Source organism: Hypomesus nipponensis, chromosome 6 (genome assembly GCF_054491055.1).
Source record: "Hypomesus nipponensis isolate SF chromosome 6, ASM5449105v1, whole genome shotgun sequence".
NCBI classification, from domain to species: Eukaryota; Metazoa; Chordata; class Actinopteri; order Osmeriformes; family Osmeridae; genus Hypomesus; species Hypomesus nipponensis.
Window position 1 is genome coordinate 9,844,972 of NC_140366.1, and position 25,530 is coordinate 9,870,501.

General features: G+C 51.4%; 1 protein-coding gene across 5 annotated transcripts in view; it reads left to right on the forward strand.

The window, feature by feature from the left end:
- utrn (utrophin) overlaps positions 1–25,530 on the forward strand; it is a 125,430-nt gene that overhangs the window by 15,762 nt on the left and 84,138 nt on the right. For 4 of the 5 annotated variants that reach the window (XM_084699246.1, XM_084699249.1, XM_084699248.1 and 1 more), the window contains 40 exons: positions 652–744; positions 1,244–1,321; positions 1,552–1,644; positions 2,032–2,204; positions 3,070–3,185; positions 3,343–3,506; positions 5,858–6,091; positions 7,708–7,889; positions 8,505–8,655; positions 8,962–9,081; positions 9,376–9,477; positions 10,105–10,212; positions 10,851–11,030; positions 11,487–11,653; positions 11,972–12,095; positions 12,186–12,273; positions 12,884–13,128; positions 13,363–13,531; positions 14,930–15,078; positions 15,938–16,075; positions 16,165–16,278; positions 16,463–16,618; positions 16,768–16,938; positions 17,099–17,278; positions 17,508–17,642; positions 17,877–18,026; positions 18,165–18,326; positions 18,464–18,595; positions 18,855–19,028; positions 19,251–19,406; positions 19,550–19,720; positions 19,828–20,007; positions 20,128–20,256; positions 20,505–20,675; positions 20,825–21,085; positions 21,857–21,994; positions 22,322–22,420; positions 22,521–22,682; positions 23,130–23,302; positions 24,960–25,110. In XM_084699246.1, coding sequence (XP_084555372.1) covers positions 652–744; positions 1,244–1,321; positions 1,552–1,644; positions 2,032–2,204; positions 3,070–3,185; positions 3,343–3,506; positions 5,858–6,091; positions 7,708–7,889; positions 8,505–8,655; positions 8,962–9,081; positions 9,376–9,477; positions 10,105–10,212; positions 10,851–11,030; positions 11,487–11,653; positions 11,972–12,095; positions 12,186–12,273; positions 12,884–13,128; positions 13,363–13,531; positions 14,930–15,078; positions 15,938–16,075; positions 16,165–16,278; positions 16,463–16,618; positions 16,768–16,938; positions 17,099–17,278; positions 17,508–17,642; positions 17,877–18,026; positions 18,165–18,326; positions 18,464–18,595; positions 18,855–19,028; positions 19,251–19,406; positions 19,550–19,720; positions 19,828–20,007; positions 20,128–20,256; positions 20,505–20,675; positions 20,825–21,085; positions 21,857–21,994; positions 22,322–22,420; positions 22,521–22,682; positions 23,130–23,302; positions 24,960–25,110 — 6,039 coding nt within the window. The remainder of the gene's footprint in view (positions 1–651; positions 745–1,243; positions 1,322–1,551; positions 1,645–2,031; positions 2,205–3,069; positions 3,186–3,342; positions 3,507–5,857; positions 6,092–7,707; positions 7,890–8,504; positions 8,656–8,961; positions 9,082–9,375; positions 9,478–10,104; positions 10,213–10,850; positions 11,031–11,486; positions 11,654–11,971; positions 12,096–12,185; positions 12,274–12,883; positions 13,129–13,362; positions 13,532–14,929; positions 15,079–15,937; positions 16,076–16,164; positions 16,279–16,462; positions 16,619–16,767; positions 16,939–17,098; positions 17,279–17,507; positions 17,643–17,876; positions 18,027–18,164; positions 18,327–18,463; positions 18,596–18,854; positions 19,029–19,250; positions 19,407–19,549; positions 19,721–19,827; positions 20,008–20,127; positions 20,257–20,504; positions 20,676–20,824; positions 21,086–21,856; positions 21,995–22,321; positions 22,421–22,520; positions 22,683–23,129; positions 23,303–24,959; positions 25,111–25,530) is intronic. The other variant, XM_084699247.1, reaches the window with a different exon arrangement.

Genomic DNA, 25,530 nt, shown 5'->3' on the forward strand with positions numbered 1-25,530 from the left:
AACAGTCCTGTGGTTGTGTTCTCGTCGTAGCGAGTAGCCGTCCATCCATCCATCCATCCACTTGTTATTTAACAGACTTGTTCAATATGCTGGGGCATATTTACTAATGATTCTTAAATAAATGTGCATGGGCTGATTTGTAAAGGCTCTAGCCTGGCCTTAGCCAGGCCTATGTCTGTCCTGCCCCCCCCGCCCCCTCTCTCTCTCTCTCTCTCTCTCTCTCCCTCTCTCTCTCTCTCTCTCTCTCTCTCTCTCTCTCTCTCTCTCTCTCACTTTCTTTCATCTCTCCCTCTTTCCCCCTATCTCTTCTTCGTTGTCTCTCGCTTTCTTTCTCTTTGTACATCTGTCTGTTCCTGTCCTCCGTTATCATAGCACCCTCTGTGAAGGGCTGTAAAGTGATCATAACAGAGATATTTATAGCAGGAGCAGAGTGGTTTGTTGGACTAGCTCTCAGTACTGCCCTGTCTCTGTTTAACCCAGACACTTCTCAGATCTGACATTCCTCATCTGACTGGGTTCATTCTGCCATGCTCCAGTTTGAAAAAAATAGGTGTTCTTCACTACAATGACAACCCTCACCCTACTTACAATATGTACATTGTGCATTGTTCAAGTCATCAAACACCTGATTGTGTGTGTGTGTTCTAACAGACAGGGAAGTCACCTATCAAGGACATGTTCTGTGACCTGAAGGATGGCAAGAAGCTGCTAGAACTGCTGGAGGGGCTGACAGGAAGTGTTCTGGTGAGTGTGTGTGTGTGTGTGTATGTACACAAGCATCTGTCCATGCTCAAACCTACTCCTCACTACTCTGTCATTCAAAGCACAAGCCCCTCCCCCTACACACACACGCCTATCACACCACACAGACACATCAACTGAAACTAATGCTATAATTAGGTGCTAATGCCCTGTTGTGGTATCAAGGACTGCAGAGGATCCAGAGCGGGCACCTGTTCAGTGGCGTCCTCTGTCCATGCATCTCTGCAGAGAGAGCAGAGAGCAGACAGGCCCCATGGCTAAAGGCTGTGGAATGGCATGTTGAGAGAGAGGGAACTGCTTTAAATTCTCTTGTCTGTTCCCCATAGTTACACCTCCACATATACTCTAGGTCTTTCTCACTGGTCTTAGGCTCACTTTTATATGGCTGGTTCATGCTGTAGTAAGCGCTGTGTGTGTGTGTGTGTTTGTGGTTGCATGTGTGTATCTTTTTCACCGAGTCAACGTTGTTCTCCCTCCCCAGACCAAAGAGCGAGGGTCCACCAGAGTACACGCCCTCAACAACGTCAACAAGGTTCTCCAGGTCCTGCACCAGAACAATGTGAGTTCCACCGGCTCTGACATCACTGCCGGCAAGAAGTCTTTCTCTCTTTCCCCCCTCGCTCTTTGGCTCTTGTGTTTCTGGCCAGGCCTTGTGTATAAAAGATAAGACTGGAGAGGGCTGGGGGCTAGGAGTTATGTGTTTCTGTATTTCAGTGTGTGTGCATGTGTTTTTCTGAGGTGAAAGGTCACAGCTGGACATTTCCACATCTTTGTCTCTCTCCGTTTCAGGTGGATCTGGTGAATATAGGAGGAAGTGACATCGTGGATGGGAACCATAAACTGACCCTGGGCCTCATCTGGAGTATCATTCTTCACTGGCAGGTGATGAAACACACACACACACACACACACAGCGACTCACACCTGTGCACAGACCTGGGTCCCTGCAGGCAGGAGCAGAAAAACAAACAGGGCCATTCTGAATGAAGAGGTTTATGAAGCACACGTACACAAGCATGTTTGCTTTTACACGAAGGCCACTGTTCGCGGCTCTGTTTTGAAAGGAACAGAAGAGCCATTGAGAAGGTGTTGATTGTTGTGTGGACGGTGAACACACGGACCCTGGCGTTGTCCGCATGACAGCAGACATGCAGGAGGACTGGGACAGCGTGGACACAAAGTAGTGACAAGGACAAGGAGCTGTATATTCTCCAATCGGTGGACCGCGTTTGAGAACAACTGCCCGTGTTTGTGTGTGTGTGTGTTCAGGTGAAGGACATCATGAAGGACATCATGTCCAACCTGCAGCAGACGAACAGCGAGAAGATTCTGCTGAGCTGGGTGCGTCAGTGCACGCGCTCGCAGCCGGAAGTCAACGTGCTCAACTTCACCACCAGCTGGGCGGACGGCCTCGCCTTCAACGCCATCCTGCACCGCTTCAGGTCAGCGGCTCTCAGGGTTCACCGGGGGCTTGCCCAGGGGGTCAGGGTCAGGCCCGACAGGCACATTATCAAGAACATTGGGAACCTTACTGGGAGGCTCTTTTGGCTTTGACGTGTGTGTGTGTGTGTGTTAGGCAACGGTACTGGGAGAGGCCACAGCCATTGTTGGGGTCACTGCCTGTCTGGTGTGTGTAGACATAGCCCTGTTTACCCCTGTCATATCACACAGTGTGTGGGGGTGTGTGTGTGTGCTTTTATGTTTGACTAAGTCACTATTTGTTAGGCAAGGGTGTTCCCTTGCACTTTTCTTTCCATTCTACCCCCCCCCCCCCCCCCCACACACACACACACACATCTAGAGGCTGTGAAAGGGGCCAATGTTGGTTTAGCCTGAGGCTAGAGTTTAGGTAGATCACAGAACACACACATTCCAGGACAGTCAGTGCTCTGTGGCTCAGTCCAAGGCCCTGTCCCCCAGTCCAAGACACGCCCCCTTAATACCTGCTGTGATCCTCTATTTAGACACTCCTGACCTTATGTAGGCTGGGACATCTCTAACCTGTGTGACGGTTTATGTACCTTTACATGGGAGGAAGGCCTTATAGACAAATTCTCCCCACGCCTGGTTGTTGAGATGTGGTGACTGTCAGACTGTCAATACAAACCGACCCTTGACTCTGACATCCGAGATACTGTACAACTACGCACCTCTGGTCCTTGATCTTCTGCTGTACTTTCCGTTTGTATTTCTTCCTTCACTTTGCCACACATAAACACAACAGGATGTGGTTTCCATGTTTGATGCTAATATATCAGTGATGTCATCTGTGAGTGAACCGGGTGCCGCTGTGTTGTGTCCCTGCAGGCCCAACGTGTTCAGCTGGGAGAAGGTTCTGGGCCTCAGCCCGGTCGAGAGGCTGGACCATGCCTTCACTGTAGCTAAAGACCAGCTGGCTATCGAACGGCTACTGGATCCTGAAGGTGACGACAAGCGCGACACAGAGCAACAATGCTCTCGCTCCTACTCCCCTCTCCCGCGGGCCCCTCCTCTCTCCCTCACAACCTTTCTCCTTCACACATCCAATCCCCCCCCCCCCCCGTCAACACCTCCTTTCCCCTCCCCCCCCTCTCTCTTCAGATGTGGCGGTGCAGTTGCCCGATAAGAAGTCCATCATCATGTACGTGACGTCGCTGTTCGCCGTCCTGCCCAGGGACGTCACCATGGAGGCCATCCGGGAGGTGGAGACTTTGCCTCGCCGGTACAAGGTGGACGTGGAGCACAGCCCAGGCCTCAGCCCACAGGTATCCCGCCGTCGCTGCTCCTGGCATCCCTTTGTACGCGCGGAACACAAAGCTAACGCCACGCCTGTTGTAGCCCACTGTAATGCTTCACTGCTTCTTTATCGGGGTAGAATGTGTCTCCTCTTTGGAACCGCTCATGTTGTTGTTGTTGTTGATGTTGTATATTGTTCATCCAGCTGGTCTGAAGCCACAGTGTGTGTGTGTGTGTGTGCGATGCCCGGGTGACCCAGACCATGCTGTGTGGAGAGCTGCTCCCAGTAGTGGTGAAGCTGCAGAGCCCTGATACGCGTTTCCACCGTTCTGTGAAGGATAGAGAGAAGAGCCATGTTTTTCCGTCTGATTCTTGGGTTGTTTTCCAAAGCTGAATGTCTCCCAGGTGGCAGCTCTCTGACAGGATCCCTGAACCTCCTCTTCATTAGAATCCTGGCCACATTGTGCCTGGGCACACAAATGGAAAAGTCTCTTTTAATTTGACAGAGCTATGACGGGGTCCAATGAGGGCTTTCTTTCCTGGCACACATCCTGTCCCCACAGGAAGTGATGCGTAACACTGCTGGTACAGAAGGAGGGCAAGAGCGGGATGAATAAAGACGGGCTTTGTTTTTGACCGCTAATATGGTTTCGCTCATGACTGTTTCAGAAGCAAAGCTGGAAGGTTTGAATGGAGATCCAGAGTTGTGTTATTGGTTGGAATTACTTGTTCAATCTCTTATTTGGTAAATTGGATCTATTCAAGCTGTAGTATTGAATCCTCTCAAATAACATCTCCATATTCCCAATAGTAACATCGTACAATAGCTGAAGGACTTACGATAGCATGTACATGCAATTCATACAATGTGAGAGGAGTTGTTGAATAAAACTATGAGTGTAGCCATTCAGGAATATCTGAAGCATATCATGTGGTGATGATTAAGTGTGGGCAGCGCAGCCCAACCATTAGCATGAAGAACAGAAAGACCTCTAGGGCTCTCTCTCTCTCTCTCTCTCTCTCTCTCTCTCTCTCTCTCTCTCTCTCTCTCTCTCTCTCTCTCTCTCTCTCTCTCTCTCTCTCTCTATCCGCCCCTTCTCTTTCCTACCTCTCCCTACCTCAATGCATGCCAGACTGGGCCTGCCGTTTCACTAACAAAGAAGTTTACAACGAGTGGGCGCCTGGTCGAAAATGTCCAAATGCCATGGAATATTTAGAAACAGATGACCTTTTCCTCGCTCACCACCAGAGAGGCTCTTGGGTAATTTTTTCAGGATGAGGAAACAAAGGTCCGTTTGAGTGGGGTGATTCCCTGTCGGCTCTATCAACGTTCATCTCGTTGTCTCCCCAGCACGCCATCTTGCTCGGCCCTTCCGAGACGTCTGTCCTCCCCCTTGTTAGTCCCTCCTATTGTCTGCCCTCGCTCCGCTCCAATCCTCTCTTCTGCCTGTCTTTTCAGTCTCTCTTCTCGATCGCTCAGCTACATGAGAAGTAAGTTACAACTCCTGTTCTTAAAGACCCCCCACCCCTCCCCCTCCCTACTTCTGGCCACCTTCCACTTCCTGCTGTGCCAGCATGGAAGTGCTTCTCAAAAGGCTAAAAGGTTGGCTCAGAATCCCCTCCCCTGTACTCCTGTATAACTTCCAGTCGGGGAGTGATGGAAATGTGGTGATTAAAAGAACGTGTGCGCTTGGTCATTATTACTGTGCTGTTCTTGTGCGGAGCAGCTGGCAGCTGGCAAATAGAACCCACCAGGAGGGATCCTCGCGGCTCACCTGCTTCTGACTCATCTTTCTGACTCACTTGAATTGAGAAATCTATGAATGAACAGTTTCATAATAAAAGCGTCACAGCATCATCACAGCTCTAAACTACCAATGGTTCCTGTTTTTCTTTGCCAGCCAGCCATTCATCCAGCCAGCCATTCATCCAGTCAGCCAGCCAGCCAGTCAGCCCTGTTGTTATTCCTGGAATGAGGCTTGACCGGCTGTTTACTGTTTCGGGTCACACCTCCCAGTGTAGGCCTGTGGTATACAACTTGGCATTCTCTCTCCAGGGAGGGTCAGCTGTTTACTTCAGTCTAGCATTGTCCAACCCAGCCCAGCCCAGCCCAGCATGTCTTGGTCCCTGCCAGGCCTCTCCCCGTCTGGGTTATTTTAAAACCAGTTTGAAGATGGTGGAGATAAGTGAGCTCAACCCATAAACATCCCTGAGGTTTAAAATGTACTACTAGGCCCCTCCCACTGCCAGTCACACGAAGGAGGAAGAGGAGGAGAAAGAGGAAGAGGTGGATTTGAATACGCTCTCCCCCAATCCCCCACCGCTATCCCACAATTGCTCAAAAGTCACCCCCCCCCCCCTCTCCTCCACACTCCCTCAGGTCGTGGGCGGGGCCACGGGTGAGGAGGCGGGAGGGGGCAGCCCCCGCCGGGCGGAGTCCCCCGGCACGCTGGCGGAGCCGGAGGAGATGGAGGTGGAGGTGGACCTGGACGGCTACCAGAGCACCCTGGAAGAGGTGCTGACCTGGCTGCTGTCGGCCGAGGACACGCTGCAGGTGCAGGAGGACGTGTCGGAGGACGTGGAGGAGGTCAAGGAGCAGTTCCACACGCACGAGGTAGGGGGGCCGCGCCGCCCCGGGGACCGGAACTCTGGACGCCCCCGGACGCAGTGTTCTAGCACACACACATACACACACACACACACACACACAAGCAGACACACACACAGACAGACACACACATACACACACAAGCAGACACACAGACAGACACGCACATACACACACAAGCAGACACACACACACACACAGACAGACACACACACACACAAGCAGACACACACACAGACAGACAGACACGACAATATGTGAAGATGTGCATGGTTTTCATATCTTGCTGATGGTGCTTGTCTGGACTGTCTTTCCATGCTGGGAAAGGAGTGTGTGTTAGCCCCCCCTGTCCTGTCCCGGCCAAAACAGTGATAACCCTATATTTCAGAGCAGGCTCATGTAATAGTCTAATAGCTATTGTAATATTGCACGTATTTTGTCCTATTTCCCCTAAAGAAAAAAGTTAGCCTACTTTAAGACACCTTACACAAAATCAACATAGTGGAAACACTGCTGTGTGCTGGGGTTGCGGTACAGTGTGTGGGTTTGTGCATGTGTCCGGGCTAGCTCTACAGAGTGTGCGTGTGTGTGTGTTTTGCAAGGACAGAAGTATGTGTTCCCAGTAGTAGTACAGTGTGTATGATCAGGGTAGCTGTACAGAAGCCTCCCTCTATCCCTCTTTCCCTCCCTCCGTTCCTACTTCCAGACAACATGCTTCGTACATGTTGGGAATGCCAGGAATTCTGCCGAGCGAAGCACGGCTCTCTGTGGTGCTGTGACCGGCTGCTGACTCCCTCCAAATCCTGCCCAAGGGGGGGGGGTGAGGGGGTGAGGGGGGTGAGGGGGAGGTACAGGGAGTGTGTGTTTGTGTGGTTGGGAGAGTTTCACACACAAAGGTGTGTGCGCAAGGATCAGTGCCGGCTCTAAGTGTCTCTGGGTGTGTGTGTGAGAGGGTGTGTGTGTGTTCTGCAGGAGGTATTTGGCTTCGGTCTCTCTTGGCTGAAATGTGAATATTAGAGAGTCTAATGTTTGGAATCCAGGTCAGAGCAGAAAGCCTCTGAGCTCTTTAAGAAAACTTCTAAACAGATGCGGGTCACTTCCCCCTCCTCACCAAGCTGTGTCACGCTGTTTCCTAGGCAGCATAACCGTTTCCACGGCAACACCTCCAAAGCAGGGGCGCTAGTTGACCCACAATGCATTAGGACAGCTGGGGCACCAAGGAGCAGAGAGGGTGAAAAAGTTCCAAATGTAGCCGCGTGTGTGTGTGTGTATGTGTATGTGTGCGTACACCAAGTGGTTCTCTCATTCCCTGTAACGAGCCAGTCAGCTAGTGGGTGCTCTTCTAGAAGCTGTGTCAAGCCCCTGTGGAAGAGAGGGAAAGAGAAAGAGCTTAGTTGAACAAGGAGTTCATTTGACTCTCTGAAGGGATACTAGTCTTTGTATTTTATGTACAAAGACGTACAAAGAAGTATGATAAGAAACAAGGGGATACAAAACTGGAGTCGTTGGTGTGCATTCATACCACACATATTCACACGTTCGAGCACATGTTGTTGGATCAAAGCTAAAGAAGTCAGAATAGTTAGCAAAAATGTGAATGCCCTGACCCCTGACCCCACCAGGCCTTCATGATGGAGCTGACGGCACACCAGAGCAGCGTGGGGAACGTGCTGCAGGCCGGCAACCAGCTCATCGCCCAGGGCAACCTGACGGAGGAGGAGGAGGAGGAGATCAGGGAGCAGATGACTCTGCTGAACTCCCGCTGGGAGAGCCTCCGTGTGGCCAGCATGGACCGGCAGGCCAGGTACACACACACACACACACACAGTACATACATATACACATCAACACACAAACACATACATTTAGAGTATACACACATGCACACACACACACACACATATGCACACAAACTCATGCATGCATACACATACAAGCACGCACACACTTTGTTTTCATTGTCCCGTAGTCAGGCACATTAGAAAGCCTGATTTATGATGTGTGCATGTGTATGTGCATGCCATGACCTGAGAATGTGGTGCCTAGTCATCCACCCCAGCCTGCTATTGTGAGATAATGAATCACCTCATGGTGAACTATTTAGATTGAGCTGAACAGGGTGCTATAACACGCTCTGGTAGACAGAGCTTGCCTGTCAGGTCTCACAGCTAACCTCCCTTTATCCTCACTCTGTCCCCATACCCCTGATCATCCTCTCTCTCTCTCTCTCTCTCTCTCTCTCTCTCTCTCTCTCTCTCTCTCTCTCTCTCTCTCTCTCTCTCTCTCTCTCTCTCTCTCTCTCTCTCTCTGTCTCTCTCTGTCTCTCTCTGTCTCTCTCTGTCTCTCTCTGTCTCTCTCTCTCTCCCTCTTCTCCCTTCTGTCTCTCTCTCTGTTTTTCTCTCTCTCTTTCTCTTCCCAGGCTTCACGAGGTTCTGATGGACCTCCAGCAGCAGCAGTTGCAACAGCTCTCTGATTGGCTGACACTAACCGAGGAGCGAATCAAAACGATGGAGACCACGCCCACAGTGGGAGACATGGAGAGCTACAAGGCCCAGATAGAGCAACACAAAGTAAGAGCTGGTCTGATTGGCTGTGGCTTTGTAAACAAAGACAATCATTGGCCACTTAAGATATTAGACCAGTTAATGATTTGTTAGTTGGCATCTAGACGATCAGATTACTCCACCCTGAAACACGAAACACAGCTGAAACAATAAAGAAACCTGCCAAGTCTCATGACAACCCTTTGATCTGCTCTGCAGCTGAGTATAGAGGCAGTAAGACCTAGTAATAGATACAATAGCTCACCAGACTGTTTCCCATATGTTGTCAATGGTTAATGGGTCCTACCTTTGTGTGTGTGTGTGTTCCTGCAGGAGCTGCAGAATGACCTGGAGGCAGAGCAGGTGAAGGTGAACTCTCTGACTCACATGGTGGTGGTGGTGGATGAGAACAGTGGAGAGAGCGCCACCGCTGCCCTGGAGGACCAACTGCAGGTGATTCAGTTGGCGCATGTTGGAAACTGTTTATGCCAGCGTCTGCATGTTATGTTGGTGAATGTGGATGACATGTATCAAGTGTTAAACTTCAACTCTCTGAAGCACAAATGTTTGGCATAACCTGCTGTTTGTGGCATGTTTTAACTACCCAGTGGTCTGTCTGTATGTCTGTTTGTATGTCTGTTTGTATGTCTCTCTCTCTCTCTCTCTCTCTCTCTCTCTCTCTCTCTCTCTCTCTCTCTCTTTTTCTTGATCTCTCATGTCTCTATTTCCCTCCATATTTTCCCCCAGTCTTTGGGTGAGAGATGGGCGGCAGTCTGTCGCTGGACGGAGGAGAGGTGGAACAAGCTGCAGGATGTTCTCATGGTGTGGCAGCAACTGCTGGAGGACCAGGTACACACACACACACACACACTGTATTGTCACGTAAACAGCCCCTCCGATTAATGCTGCCAACCTGGGGTTATTAAGATGGAGAACAACTTCATTCTTTCAGGAAAATGCCCCCCCCCCGACAGGCATTTCAATTCACTTTTCACCATTCCATTCAAGGTTAAAGCTTCAGGGCTCAAATAGATGTGTAGATAACATTAACCTGCAGTCGTGCTCTGAGTGGAAGCAGTCATAGTGAACTGCGGTGGCCACTCCACACCTGCTTCTGAGTAGGCGTTCTGAGTCTCTGATAATACATAATGGCCACTGTGTCTGTACAGGGTCAGTAATTCCCCCGACATCAAAGACCCTGATCAATAATCTCTTTCTTTCTTGTTCCAGTCATACAGATTTTGCGGTGGGTATATGCACACTCTTTAAGCCCAGAGATGATCGTTTTAAAAGTTGTTTTCCTCAAATGCCATGTAATATAATAAGCTCAGGTAAATGTGTCCACTAACTCAGTTTGGTGCTCTAAAGTGAGTTCCAATAAACATGTCAATTAGCACCTAAATCCACTGAGCCCATGCTTGTGTAGCTGGCTTTGGATGCGCCAAATGACACCAGCCTGCTTTTTCTTCTTCCCAGAGTCTGTTCAGAGTGTGGCTGGCGGAGAAAGAGGCGGCCCTGGGTGAAGTTCAGACCGGCGACTTTAAAGACCCGGGCGAAATGAACGCTAACGTCCGCAGATTAGCCGTAAGTGACCCGTCACAGGACGAGTGCCCAGGCTAAACGTGTGGCCATGCGCCTCCGAAGCCAAACACTGAAATAGTCATGGACGCTAACCCTGTTAGCATTTCCCTGGATCCGACGCAAGTTATTTCTTCAGTCCATCCGTGAAATGAAAACTGTTTATATGAGAAACGTTGCTAAATTGAATTGTGAAAAGCTTTGTAGGTATTAACAAGAGCTTTGAGCGGGGGAGTCAGGTTTCGTTTGATCAGGAGCAGAGGGCCGCTGAAGTTCGTTGATAGGGATCTGCCTTTTCCTAATAGGGCTTTAGACCACGCTATAACAGGAACATCAAAGTGTATAATAACTCTGAAAGTGGAACATGATCCACTGTGGACTACAGACCTGGGAAATAGCATCAGACTGAGAGGTTGTGTTGGGGAAACTTTAGCGGTTAGCATATACCTTAGTCTAGACTCTGCAATAATATGATTATTGATATTAGCTACGCCCAGTCTCCTCTGCATTCCGACCCTGAATCCTAAACTCCATATTAACCACCAGGCTATAAATACTTAGCAAAACCTCTCAAATAGAATATATCTGCTCCATGACAGTTATTTTATCCCTTGACCTCGTGAACCTAATGTTGACCTCGGCAGATCCTGAAGGAGGACATGGAAAGGAAGAGGAGAACGCTGGATCAGCTGTCGGACGCTGGACAGGATGTGATGTCACTGCTGCGGAATGCGGAGGCGGGGTCAAAAATTGAGGGTGACACAGAGGAGCTGGCCCAGAGATGGGATAACCTTGTACAGAGGCTGGAGGACTACTCCTACAAGGTGTGTGTGTGTGTGTACTGTCCCAGAGTTATTGGACCTAACGAATCATGTCATAGTTGCACACCTGTGCACATGCACACGTATTTAGCCAATCGCCATGGAGACCAACTGCCCCAGTTTTCTACTCTGGCATGAAGAAGTCTGTGCTGAATCAAAGGGAAAGGGAATCTTCTGACCAACTGAACACAACGTTGACAGACTGAAACAACAAAACAGGAAGTTGAATCCCAGCCCAGAATCTCTGGACCTGGTTTAGTAGCTTTGTCCCACCTTGTGGTCAGTGCGTTGGTCCCTCTGGGGTTACTGGTGTGTAAACAGGAACAAAATGATCCAAGATGGCCTGTATTTCACAGAGGTCTTTAGGTACAGGTCATTAAATCTGCTGGTTGTTTCATATCTGTCCCTGTATGTGTCCAATCAGTCCCATTCATGCACGTGTTCTGAACCCTTGTCAAGGTGACAGAGGCCGTTACCAGTGCCGGGATGACACAAGTTATGGAGAGCGTTGTCGTGGACACGGTCACTGTGACAGCAACGAAAGAAGTGTTTGACGAGCAGGATCTTGCCCCGCCAGCTCCCCCCAAGAAACGACTAGTGGAGACGGACTTGGAAGTCCGGAGAGTGTAAGTACAGAAACGTGCACACACGCACACCCATACACAGAAAGGTTTGCAAAACTATCCTAGTGAGGACTGACAATTCACTCCCATTGAATAGGGTGTTATCCCTACCATATAACCATGGTTATTACCTCTAACCATAACCCTTAATGTAATTCTAACCCTAACACAACCCTAAACCCCCCTAGAAATAGCACTTGAAGGGCCTGAGAAATTGTCCCCACAAGGTCCACGTTTTTCTTAGTTTACTTTCCTTGTGAGGCCTGATCCCGACAACGGAAGTAGACCATCCACTCTGATGTGTTCCTTCCTGGTTCCCAGGCTGGAGAGCAACCTGTCTGGTGTACTGAGCTGGATGAGCATGTGGAAGTCCTCTGCTCAGGCCTTGGCTTCCACACACCCCGACACTGCAGGAGAAACATCTGATCTGCAGGACCAACTACAGGTCAGCACGCAGGAAACTACATTTTCCTAAGCGCCTTGTGTGGACTCTCAACTTTATGACTGAAGAATGTCTGTCTTCCAATCGTTTCAGGCGTTGGAGGCGGAGCTGACGGCAAAGGAGGCCCATGTTGGTCAGGTGACCCAGGGAGGGCGGAGCCTGCTGGAACAACTTGAGAGAGGTGGGAATTTATAACAAAAAACAAAAACTATATATCTACAGTAGGAATAATTGTTTGTATTCATATTGTAGAAGTTCCAGCTGTTTACGTGTAATACTGCCTACATGTATGTATCAGAATCAGAAAGAAACTTAGCATCTTAAGTTAAGACGTTCAAGGTATGTTGACTTATTTTTAGGACTACTAACTCTACCTCCATCTCTATAAAACCATAGCCTTATCCTGTAGGTGTGTTGTTTAACTGCTAAATGATAAAGTTATGGGCCCATTTCAATGTTTATCTAAGTTGGTCTCATAAGATCTTTTTTATCACTTTTCCACTGCCTCTCAGTATATCCAGGGTATTCATAAACAGGAAATTTTACTGTGAGACTGCCAGTCAGCTGGAGATGTGTGTGTGTGTGTGCGCATGCAGGTAGAGTTATTAAACCTTGCTGCAGGAGCCAGGGGCTCCAGGGTTGATTTACCAGTGCAGTAAAATTGTCCGGCCTTCCCCCGTGTTGACAATGCAGTTACTGGACTGCTGGTGGAGTGGTTCTCCACTCACTCTCACTTTCTCCCAAAGCTCTTCTCATGTCCCGCTCTCTGCCCTTGTCCTCTCCGCCCTCAGAGGGCGCGTGCGTGGACACGGTGCGCTCCGACGTGGACAGCGCCCAGACGGAGTGGGAGGCGTGTGCGAGGGAGCTGCAGGCGGCCAGGGAGCGGGTACAGCTCCAGACCCGGATCGGGACCGCCTCGTCTCAGCTGGCTGAGCTGGACCGGGCCCTGGGCCAACACGACCTGTGGCTCAGCGGAACGTCGACGACCCGAGGAACCGACGAGGCCGAGCTCCGAGCCTTGGGTTCAGAGTGCCAGGTCAGGACAGTGTTGCCTTAGAGATGCCAAGAAGAGGGGAGGATCTTATCTTTTCTTTGTTTAGCGAGAAGCAGCTTGATCGGGCAGCTCTCCTGTCTGTCACAGGGCCCGAACCGCCCAACTTATGAGGTCATAGCCTTTTCAGAATAGACTGAGTCAATTCAACAAACAGACGGTGAATGAAACGATGAGATTGCCCAAACCCTAACTCCTCCTTGTCTCTTGGTCTCCCAGTCACAGTTGGCCCAACTGGCTGCTCTGAGCCCACGATTGGAGGATCTCTCGGCGGAGGCGGGCTCCCTGGGAGCCACGCCCACCCTCAGAGACCAGCTGGTGGTGGTAACAGCCCACCAGGCCTCCACTCTGCAGCAGGTCCAGAGACGGGAGCAGGAGGTCGACGCAGGTACACGGCTGCAACCCTCCCACAACGCCCACACAACCCTCTTTCGACATGCTGACGACCTCTTTCCTTGTGGCCCTGGCCACGTCACTACACCGAGTTCAGGGACTGAGCCATACCCTGTCTCTGGAGGCTAGTCTGGTAGCTCAGCAACAACACGGCCACCAACCACATCAAAACAACATCTTGTCAACGAAGCATCAATGCTATATTAATGACCTGTCAGTGCAATCGATGCGAGTGCTCGGTCAGGGTTGTAAGCCTGCAGCAGGGCTGGTGGTTTTACTGAGGGAGCGAGAACAGTGAGGCAAGGCAGAAGCTGGAGATGTGACATCAAGGTTATGTGCAGCCTTGGTAAGGCACAAGTAATAGACTATGTCCTTATATGACCATATCATGCTCTGGTGTGTGTGCGCGCCAGCGTAAGTGTGTTTGAGCGTGTGTGAGAGGGAGAGGGAGAGAGATTACAAGGGTTTTCAGTGCCAAACTTTTTCCTTACCTTTGGGCCAGAAGTTTTAAGACTTCGGAAATCAATCACTACCTTCCCTCAGGTATTTATGAGCACGACTCGCATCCAAAAACAAGCATGTAAAAAGAGATTGGAGAGCCTGTATTTCTTCTGACTTTAGATAGGTATGTGTGTGTGTGTACATACCCTGCCCCTTGGGCTTTTATAACACAGAGGTGTTGGACTCAAGCCAAGGGAAACCATTTTGTTTTTGCTTCAAGCAATCAGTCATGTACTGGGGCCTCTCTCTCTCTCTCTCTCTCTCTCTCTCTCTCTCTCTCTCTCTCTCTCTCTCTCTCTCTCTCACGTTCTCTCTTTTTTCCGCTCTTCTCTTTCTCTGTTCTCTCTCTCTATCTCTCCCCCCCCCCTCTCTCTCTCTCTCTCTCTCTCCATAATCCAGCTGTATACAAACACAGGCAGATAATGCAACCATTAAATCACCTGCTATTAAAGAGAAGGAAAGGGTGGGGGGGGGCAGGAGTATTTAGAGAGAAGGTAAGAAGGCAGCTTCCATTGTGGCCGTAGCCTGTGTGTTCATTATCATCAAATCTTCCACTAAGTAGGGTTTTCTGTCTGGGGAGTTTCATCGCGTTGTGTTTGTGTTTTGTGTTGTGAACTGGATGCTATTGGAGAGCTGTGTTGGCCATCATCCACTGGATACATCCAAACTTATTCAGGCTTGTTGTCAATAGGTACATGCAGTCAAACATCTGTGTCCCTAGGCTCATTTGGAAAACACACACACAAGCCTGATGCCATAGCAACCAAAAACTCTACCAACCACAAACACTGGGGTAATTCAGAAACATCACTTTGCCCCCTTGTGGAAGCTTGATGTCATGCAATTGTTTACCGGCTTAAGGTAGCCTGACTTGTCCTGTTTTCTGTTCCAGCCCTGGCAAGCCTCCAGTCTACGGCAGCCCAGGTGCCCACGGTGCCTCCTGCCCCCAGCCTGGTGGAGGGGCTGGAGGCCAGACTGGGCACCCTGAGAGAGGGCATCGTGGACGTGCCAACAGCAGAGGAGGCAGTAGAGGGGGCACAGGTATGTGGCAGGGGCAGCAAGCTGGCACCGTCAAGGGGATGGTAGAGGAGGTGGTGGGGCAGGTAGGGGAGGTGGTGGGGGAGGAAGGGAGGTGGTGGAGCAGGGTAGGGTAGGAAGGGAGGTGGGGGAGGATGGGGAGAGGGAGGAGGTAGGGAAGGATGTGGGAAAGTAGTTTAGGTCAAGTGGGTGCTATAATAATTGGTGTGTTTGAGATCCATTTAGCCAGTGTGCGTATGTCATAGATTTCTGTCTCTCAAACAGTGGGCCTCTTTCTTTCCTCCACATTGTCTAATCATAAAAATGGTGTGTTTGTGTGTGCCACCTTAAGCCTGTAGGTTAGAGAATACAATGTGCCCCATTCTAACACCCTCGTTTCCATGCTGTCTGTCTCAACTGCACCAAAGGAGGACAGCAGGAATGTGTGCGTGTCTGAGAAACTGTGTTGGTCCAAGTCTGTAAGTGTGTGCGTGTGTGTACGTGTGTGTGTGTGTGTGAGTATGTGCATGTGCATGTTTGATTCTGTGTTAGAGTGTGTGTGAGCCCTTCACCAGTGGAATGTGGATAGCCTCTAGCCAGGCGTCGTTATCGGGGCAGATAGAGCTCAGCGCCAGGGGAGAGTTGGCACATACTGGGCATGATGCCCACCGCTGGCCCTGTTGGTTTGGGCTGTTGTGGCCTTTTTTTCCAACGAATTATATTCTAGAGGGCTCCCTAGCCAGCCAGCCAGTCAGCCAGGCAAAACCAGCCTCTTATTCTGCTTAAACCAGTCAGCCTCCCTGCATAAACCATCCAGTCACTAACCACACTTACATTGAACATATGGGTAGTGTAGTCCTGACATCATTCTGTTCTCCCTCAGACTCTGTGCATAGAGATTGAGCAGACGCAGCAGGCCTCGGATCCGGAAGAACTCCAAAGATGGAGTCAGCTGTCCTCCAGGGCCCGGGAGGAGCTGGGCACGCTGCAGTGCATCCTGGGAAGCCTAAAGGACAATCAGGTATTCACAAGAGGTGTCATTTCAGGTGACGCTGATGTTTTGTTGTTGTAGTTGTAGTTTATGAACCTGTGGTCTTGTGTTGATGACAGGTTCGTGTGGCGGAGGTGGAGCGATGGCTAGACGCTGTACAGGAACTGATGTCACGGGACGCAACAGGTCAAGGAGATGCAGAAAGACTACAGGAAGAGCTTAACCAGTGCAAGGTCAGAGGTCACACCACTATATAAACTTGACTGATCCTGTCATTCCTTTTGGAGCTATCACAAAATAAATGTCTCATGCTAATTGAGATTGGAACTGTACTTTCGAATGAGAACATTTATGTGTCTTTCTGTGTCTCTCTTTCTCTCGCTCTTTTTCTCTATCTCTCCCCCTCCCTCCTTCCAGGAGTATGTGGGGGAGATGGAGGTGGTGGAGAGTGCTTTGAAGCAGATGGGAGAGAATGTGTCGGCGGTGCAGGGGACTGCAGTACCCAGCCTGGCCCAGTGGGGGCAGCCTCAGCTGGAGGAGTGCCAGGCCAGATGGGAGATGCTAAGTAAACAGGTGAGGAAGAACAAAAAGGTTTGGAGTTCTATACACATAGATATGGACACGAGTAACAATTATGGATGAGCGAAGTTGCAATGACTTGTACCAGTTGCCCAGTTGACATCAATGTGTGTGTGTGTCTTTCTTCTTGTGTGTGCGTGTAGTTGCTGAGCCACCAGGAGTGTGTGGCAGAGAGCCAGGAGAAGCAGGTGAACCTGAGGAAGGACTTGGCAGAGATGCAGGAGTGGATGACCCAAGTGGATGAAGAGTTCCTCATGAGAGACTTTGAGTACAAGAGTCCTGAGGAGCTGGAGGGAGCACTGGAAGAGATGAAGGTGTGGAGGGGAGAGGAGAACTCAGCGCTGGGATAGCCAGCATGAATATAAATGCATGTCTCCTGACTAGGAAATCTGGGAGTTTTACCATGTAATTATGCTCATCATACTAATATCTCCTTCTTCATCTTTCCCTGACCCCTCCCCCGCCGTCTCTCAGAGAGCTAAAGAGGATGTGTTGCAGAAGGAGGTGAGAGTGAAGATTCTGAAGGACAGCATTAACATGCAGGTGACCAAGACTCCCCCTGCTGGCCAGGACCTGATAGAGCAGCTGGCCGGCGTGCTGGCTAACTACCAGAAACTCTGCCACCGCTTCCAGAGCAAGTGTCATACTCTGGAGGTAAACACTCATGTGTGTGTGTGTGTGTGTGTGTGTGTGTGGATATCTGTATTTGTGTTTGACTGGTGTGTGTGTGTGTCTGAATGTGGTCATGAATGTATTTGACTGTGGTTGTGTTCACGCCTTGATTTGACTGTGTAGTTATGTCTGATTATGGACATAAATGTGTTTGACTGTGGTTGTGGCCACACCTGGCACCTGACCCTGTGTGTGTGTGTGTGTGCTGCAGGAGGTGTGGTCCTGCTGGATGGAGCTACTCCAGTACCTGGAGGTGGAGCAGGGCTGGCTCAACTCTCTGGAGGAGAAGATCCACACCACTGAGAACCTTCCAGAGAGCCCCGAGGCTGTCAACCAGGCACTGGAGGTACACACACACACACAGACACACACACACACGCTTTGTCACCCAGAGACCCTCTTTGTTTGTGTAACTATCAGCAATATTGGTGCCTAGCTGTAAAGGAATCATGGTTGTATGATCTCTCTCTCTCTCTCTCTCTCTCTCTCTCTCTCTCTCTCTCTCTCTCTCTCTCTCTCTCTCTCTCCCTCTCTCCCTCTCTCTCTCCCTCTCTCTCTCTCTCCCCCCCCCCCTCCTCAGTCTCTGGAGGGTGTGTTGCGTCACCCCGGGGACAACAGGACTCAGATCAGAGAGCTGGGCCACACTCTGATCGACGGGGGCATCCTGGACGAGCTCATCAGCGAGAAGCTGGAGAGCTTCAACACCCGCTACGACCAGCTCAGCCAACAGGTGTGTGTGTGTGTGCGCGCTGGTGATCATGTTCAATAGTCACATGCAAAGTAGTTCTAACTGTTGCCTGTGGAAGGCTAGCTGTGATGTCTGTCTACGCTGTGTGTTGATGTGTGTGTGTGTGTGTGTGTGTGTCAGGCTGTGAGCAGACAGGTGTGTCTGGAGCAGCACCTCCAGACTCTGAAGGAGAACGAGCTGGCCCTCCAGAGCCTGCAGGAGTCCCTCGCCCTGCTGGACCAGACGCTCACCTCCTACCTCACCGAGCGCCTGGACGCCTTCCAGCTGCCGCAAGAAGCCCAGGTACACACACTCACACGCACACATACACACATACGCACGCTCACACATACGTACACGCACACACAAGGATCTACAGGAGCGCAGACGTATTCAACAGCTGATGAACTCTTTACCCCCGCTCCGCCCCCCCGCCCCAGGCTGTTGGCACAGAGATCGCCGCCCACGAGGTGACGGTGGAGGAGCTGAGGAGGAAGAACGTGGCCAACCTGGCCCCTGCCACCCCCGAGGGCAAGGCCCCCCGCACAGGCACCATGCTGGACCAGCTACAGGTGCTGCTGACCCCTGCTGGGCAGAGGGGGGCATTACAGACCCACTTTTACCACAATGTGGGCAGATATCATCTCAAATGACATTGGCCGCGTTTCCCAGATTCTGCGTTTCCCAGATTTGTTAAGAAGCTCATCTGGGAAACGCAGCCATTATCTACCTAAATGGCTTGATGTGTAGAAACGACCCGGACTGTTTGAACTCGAGTGAGTGTGATTGTGTGTGTTAACTGTTTAGTTTTTTGACCCCCCTCGTTCACAGAGGAAGCTGAGAGAGATCTCCACCAAGTTCCAGCTGTTCCAGAAGCCGGCCAACTTCGAGCAGCGCATGCTGGACTGTAAGAGGGTTCTGGACGGCGCCAAGGCCGAGCTGCACGTTCTCGACGTCTGCGAGGTGGAACCAGAGAAGATCCAAGAACGCCTCAGCGGCTGCATGGTGAGATGTACACACACACACACACACACGTACACACACATACACTCGCTCACACCCCTATGTGGCCACACAAAACTACGCCTCTAGCTAGAAGTAACAGAAACAGAACTGCTATCTGTCGACAGCTGTCCCTGCCCCTGTCTGTTTGGGAGGATGTCAGGCTGACTGTGTGATGTCATGCTGACTGTGTGATGTCATGCTGACTGTGTGTTGCGTGTGTAGAAGCTGTACAAGGTGCTGAGTGAGGTGAAGCTGGAGGTGGAGACGGTGATCAAGACCGGCCGGCAGATTGTCCAGAAGCAGCAGACTGAGAACCCTAAGGGCATGGACGAACAACTGACCGCTCTCAAACTACTGTACAACGACCTGGGAGCACAGGTAACACACGCACTCACACGCACACGCACACCCATACAGTCATATACACAGGGTTTCCAAATATACTTTCTCCTCTCTTTTACCCCCCCACCCCTCCATTCTCTCCTCTCCTCTCTCCCGCCCCCCCCCACACACCTCCTTAGGTGACGGAGGGGAAGCAGGACCTGGAGAAGGCTCTGTCTCTGTCCCAGACCTTCCAGAAGGACAGCGCCGCCCTGCAGGACTGGCTGACCACTAACCAGGCCCAGCTGCAGCAGAAGAACTCCTCAGGAGACATGCCGGCCGACATCGACGCCGAGATCGCCTGGGCCAACGTGAGTCGCGGCCAGTGTCTGTGCGCGCGTGTGTCTGTGCGCGCGCGTGTCTGTGCCTGTGTGCGTATGTGTATCCCTAGCGTGCGTGCGTGCGTGTGTGTTTCCAGGGCCTGCTGAAGGAGTCGGAGCGGAGCAAGGCCGAGCTGGCCTCCCTGGTGGAGAGCGGTGCAGGGCTGCAGAGCCTGGTGGAGGGGAGCGAGGGCCAGCTGGAGGACAGGCTGGGCGAGCTGGAGAAGGGCTGGGGCCTCGTACGCACCTGGACCGAGGACTGGCTCAGCGCCATCCTGGTGAGTCCTGCCACTGTGCTGGACGGCTGCTGTTTCCTCTCCCTCTCTCCGTTCCTCCCCTCCTCATCTCCCTTCATTCTTCCCTCATTCCTCCTCTTCCTCTCCGTCCCTCCGCTCCAGAGCCACCAGAATGAGGTGGAGATCTTTGATGAGAACCTGGCCCACATCAGCACCTGGCTGTACCAGACCCAGATCACCCTGGATGAGAGCGAGAAGCTGTCCAGCCCAGACAGAGAGAGGCTGCTCAAGGTCCTCAAAAATCCATGGATCAATTGTTCTGACCAGTTGTTGAAAGGATCCACTTATTGATTGAATTAGATTGGTTTGAGTGTCGTGCTTAGCTGGATAATATCAGTCTGTCTGTGGACAGTTTGACACAGAAAATAATTGACCCATCGCAGTTTTGATCTGTATGTTCACACATCCGTGTGTCTGTCTGTGTGTGTGTCTGTGTGTCTGTGTCTGTGTGTGTGTGTCTGTGTGTGTGTGTGCTCCAGAGGGTGCTGGCGGAGCTGGAGGACATCAGCCAGCGTGTGGACAGCGTGAGGGACCAGGCCATCATCCTGATGAGCAGCCGGGGCACGGCCTGCAGAGACGTGGTGGAGCCCAAACTGGCCGAGCTCAACCGCAACTACGACAAGGTCTCCCAGCACATCAGAGCTGCCAAGGTACACACACACACACACACACTCACAGTCTCTCACTCCCTCTCACGCACACGCACACACACACATCTTTGAACACACGCATACCTGAACCCGCGTACAGAAACACATGCACTGTCATGTTCCTAACTTTTCTCTCTCTCGTCTTCTAGATGTCCACCAGTGTGGAGTCTGGAACTGGACAGGTGAGTGACCAGATGGTCCAGACCCTGGTCCAGACCCAGACCCTGGTCCAGACCCAGACCCTGGCCCCGGTCCAGACAGAGGCCCCGGTCCAGACCCAGACCCAGACCCAAGGGGAGGCAGACCTCCTCCTCCCTGGCCAGCAGCAGACCTTCCTGGGAGAGCTGCAGGACACACTGAGGACCCTGGAGCTCAAGGACGACCTCGCTCACACACTGGATGATGACAAGGTACTCACACACACACACACACATGAGCATGCTTTGACACACATACACACACACGATCATGCACACCAAAACACTGTACAGGGACACACTCCAACAACCTTGTCTGGCTTTTAACTAAGTACTAAGGCAGTGTTTGACAGGCTAGATGAGATTTATGGAGCATTTATGGATTTATGGACTCAATATAAATAGTAAAGCATTAAAGTGTCTGATTTAAAGTGTGAGACACAAGCAGCACTGTGATCGGCTTGGGACTCAAATCTGATTATTTTATCATGCTTCTTATCAGCCAATCCTAATTGAGGTCAGGAAGTAAAGTGGCAGTCTAATGCCCAGTGTGCTGTTCCTGCCTTAGAGCAGAGTCAGGCTTTCCCTCACTCCATATGGACCTGGACTGTTGTGACCTCTGACCCTCCTCCTATCTGCCTCTGTCCTTTCTCCTTCCTTCCTTCCCTGCCTCCCCCTCTCCCTATCTCCTTTTCTATCTCCTTTTCTCTCTCCTTTTCTCCCTCCCTCCCTCCCTCCCTCCCTCCCTCCCTCCCTCCCTCCCTCCCTCCCTCCCTCCCTCCCTCCCTCCCTCCCTCCCTCCCTCCCTCCCTCCCTGTCCCTCCCTCCCTCCCTCCCTCCCTCCCTCCCTCCCTCCCTCCCTCCCTCCCTCCCTCCCTCCCTCCCTCCCTCCCTCCCTCCCTCCCTCCCTCCCTCCCTCCCTCCCTCCCTCCCTCCCTCCCTCCCTCCCTCCCTCCCTCCCTCCCTCCCTCCCTCCCTGCTCAGATTGATGAGGAGAAGGCGGGCGTGGAGGAGATGTTGAGGCGAGGAGAGGAGGTGCTCCTGCTGATGCCTGACGAGGAGCAGAGGGAGGAGCTGAGACTCACCCTGCTGAGGCTGCGGACTCGGTACACTGCTCAGAGGGTGAGACACACACACACAAACACTCACACACAACCTCTTCAAGCTACCTAATACCAAGCATATTATTAATATTGATCATGCCGTACAGAACAGTAGCATAGAGTGGTGCAACACTGATCACTGTCTGGAGAACTGCTGCTCTTGGTCTTTGTATCTGTCTTGCTGGGTTTCTTATGTACTGTTTGGCCTTGGGCTCCGTGTGTGTGTGGTGTGTGTGGTGGATGTGCTGTGTGTGGTGGATGTGCTGTGTGTGGTGGATGTGCTGTGTGTGGTGGATGTGGTGGATGTGGTGTGTGTGGTGGATGTGCGTACATACGTGTCTTGCAGGAGTTGAGGGTGCTGAGAAGCGGGCCGGTAGATGTTGCCTTGGACGACTCCTCTTCCTCATTCAGCTTCACTGAGCAGACTGCAGTACTGTCAGGAGAGGTGCGAACACACAGACACACAAACACACACACACACGCACACACCAGCACTCCCCTGTCTGATGTTCCACTGCCATGTAATACCTGTGCGCGCCCTCCAGGGGGAACCAGAGGAGAAGGCAGCCTGCGTCAGTCCGTCTGACTACCTGTTGGACATCAACAAGGTGCTGCTGGCTATGGCTGACAACGAGCTGCTGCTCAACTCCTCCGAGCTCAGCAGTGGTCTGTACGAAGACTTCTCCAGCCAGGAGGACACACTGAGGGTGAGCCTGGGGGAGGGAGGGAGGGAGAGAGGGAGGAGGGAAGGAGCGAGGGAAGGAGGGAGAGAGGGAGGAGGGAAGGAGCGAGGGAAGGAGGGAGAGAGGGAAGGAGGGAGGGAGGGAAGGAGGGAGGGAAAAATCATGTGGAAACAGGATCTTAGTAGCTGGGATAGGCGGATTGGGAAGGATGAGGAGAGGTGTGGAAAAGAAAGATGTAGATGGATAGATTTAGATAAGAACGAGCGCAAGCTAGGAGCATTGTGTTTTTTTTTTTTTTTTGTGAAACGCCGTCTCGTTTTAGTCACTGTTGAACTTATCACCTCTCATACTTTCCCTGTCCCTCTCTACCTTTGTCCTCCTTCAACCTCCTCCCGTCTCTGTCTCTTTCACATCAAATCCTCCGTCCCCCCCCCCTCCTCCGTTCACCCCCCTCCTCCCTCCCCCTCTCAGGGTATAAAGGAGAGTCTGGATCAGCTGGGGGAGCAGGTGGCGGTCATCCATGAGCGCCAGCCCGATGTCATCCGGGAGGCGTCGCCCAGCGAGGTGGCCCAGATCGGCGACGCCCTCGCCCAGCTCAACGCCGAGTGGGACCGCCTCAACCGCATGTACAACCACCGCAAAGGGTGGGTAGGCCCGCACACGGCCACGCGCGGTCACACAACAGCTTGCTGGATCTGACAGAGTGATGGGATGGACGGAGTAGAGTTAGAGAGGGAGGGAGGGAGGGTGGGGGAGGGGGAAGGAGGGAGGGAGGGAGGGAAGGAAGGAGAGAGAGAGAGAGAGAGAGAGAGAGAGAGAGAGAGAGAGAGGGAGAGAGGGAGAGAGGGAGAGAGAGGGAGAGAGGGAGAGAGGGAGAGAGGGAGAGAGGGAGAGAGGGAGGGAGAGGGAGGGAGGGATGGTGTTTGATCATGGTCAGTCAGAGGTTGGGTTCCATCTCAGATCTCTTCCCCTGAACCCTCCTGTGGGTCACTGTTTAAATGTCAGAGCTACAGCAGAGACTGTTATGCCAGATTGCTACACCCACACACACACCCACACACACTCACACACACACACAGAGGTGCACAGAGTCACACACACACATTGCTGGCCTTGATTGCTGTCGCACTGTCTTGAAAGCTTACCCTGTACAACGGGGACTCGTACACAGCATTATAAACTGTCAAAAATGTGCTGTATAAAAGCAGTACTTCATTAAAAAATACAAAAAACAGGTGGTTATCTGATGCAAGGGATCAAAGCGAGATGTGTGTTTATATAGTCTACAGGCTCCCAGTGAAATCGAACTTGTGAGTGTAGGAAAGCATAACCAAATCTAATTTCCTCATGTCATGTATATGATAAGATCCATATAGCTTCAAGACCCCAATTAAACCTGGCCCACTCATTGGTGGAAACGTCAATCAGCAGAGATAATGACCAGGAAGTACCTTCAGGGTATCAGGAGCAGGGCATGGATCTCCACCCAAAACCTTTGTGTTTTAAACCAGTTGACCTGCCTGTACTTGACACTATTCAGAAGATGAAGATAAAGTGTTGGTTTCGGTAGCCATGATTTGTCTTTAGTCAATTTTCATGACTAGGCCGTGTTAGCAGGGCTTAGTGGGCTTCAGACACGCACAGTTTAATAGAGGTCAAAAAGGAGTGGGGGAGGGGAGGGGGCGCTGTCAGGGGGTGTGGGAGGGGGTGTGGGAGGGGGTAGACTAACCATTTCCCCTTATCAGGAAGAAGTGTGAATTTCCCCGTGAAGACCCAGATGGTGACCCAGGGCCATTCTTGCAAAATTGTATTTGAGCGCTTTTCACCCGATTTCACCCCAACCATTGTGCACAGAAGCATTTGCTTAAGAATGCGTTCGTTGGGTTTTGATAACATAAATTACAAAATGAAGGGAACATTCTGTTGTTTATTTGCTGTTTTGAAATGTTTTTTACAGACTGAATGTCAGCTTTTAAGATAAGACAAGGCAGGAGTTGTAGTCGAGTGCGAGGCAGAATTTGAATTGCAAAAATATGCTTCAAAGCATAACTTGACTCATTGTGGTTATGCATTGAATATGCCAGGTATGTGTGTATACATGTAAGGAAAGATAGCCACTCGCCATTTTCAACATCAGTTATCGTCAGTATTGTTCTGTGCCTGTGGGAACTGGGCTGTGAATTATGCTGACCCCCCCCCCCCCTCTCTCTCTCTCTCTCTCTCTCTTTCTCTCTCTCTCCCTCCCCCTCTCCCCCCCCCTCTCTCCCTCTGTTCTCTGCTCTGTGCTGCCCCCTGCTGCAGAAGCTTTGACCGTGCGGTGGAGGAGTGGAGGCAGTTCCACTGTGACATGGCCGACCTGGGCCAGTGGCTGAGAGACACAGAGCAGCAGCTCTCTGAGGGGCCGGGAGCACTCACACACCTGGACCTGGACTCAGCCTGGGCACAGCAGGCGGTGAGTGGGCTGCTGTGCGTGAGTGTGCGTGTGTGTGTGAGAGAGAGTATGTGTGTGTTCGGGGTAAAAGGAAGCATGGTTGGGTACAGTGTGTGTGTGTGACAGGTGAAGTGTGCAGTGTGTGTGTGTGTGTGAGGGGGGGGGGGTTACAGTGTGTTGGACAGAGCTTGTGCGTGTGTGTGAGAATGGTGAGTGTGTGTGCGTGTGTGATTGTACGAGTGCGCCCTTGTTCTTGGGCTGAAACGGAATATTTCCTTTGCCGTTAGCCGTTGGGATTTAATCAAAAAGTAAAATGTGAAACTCCCCAACATGGAGTTATTATGCTAAATCCAAGGCTACATTAGCATCAGATAAACAAACCCCAACAGAACATGAGGCGCTATGCTAATGTATGAACACACGCACGGTGCTGCCTCCATT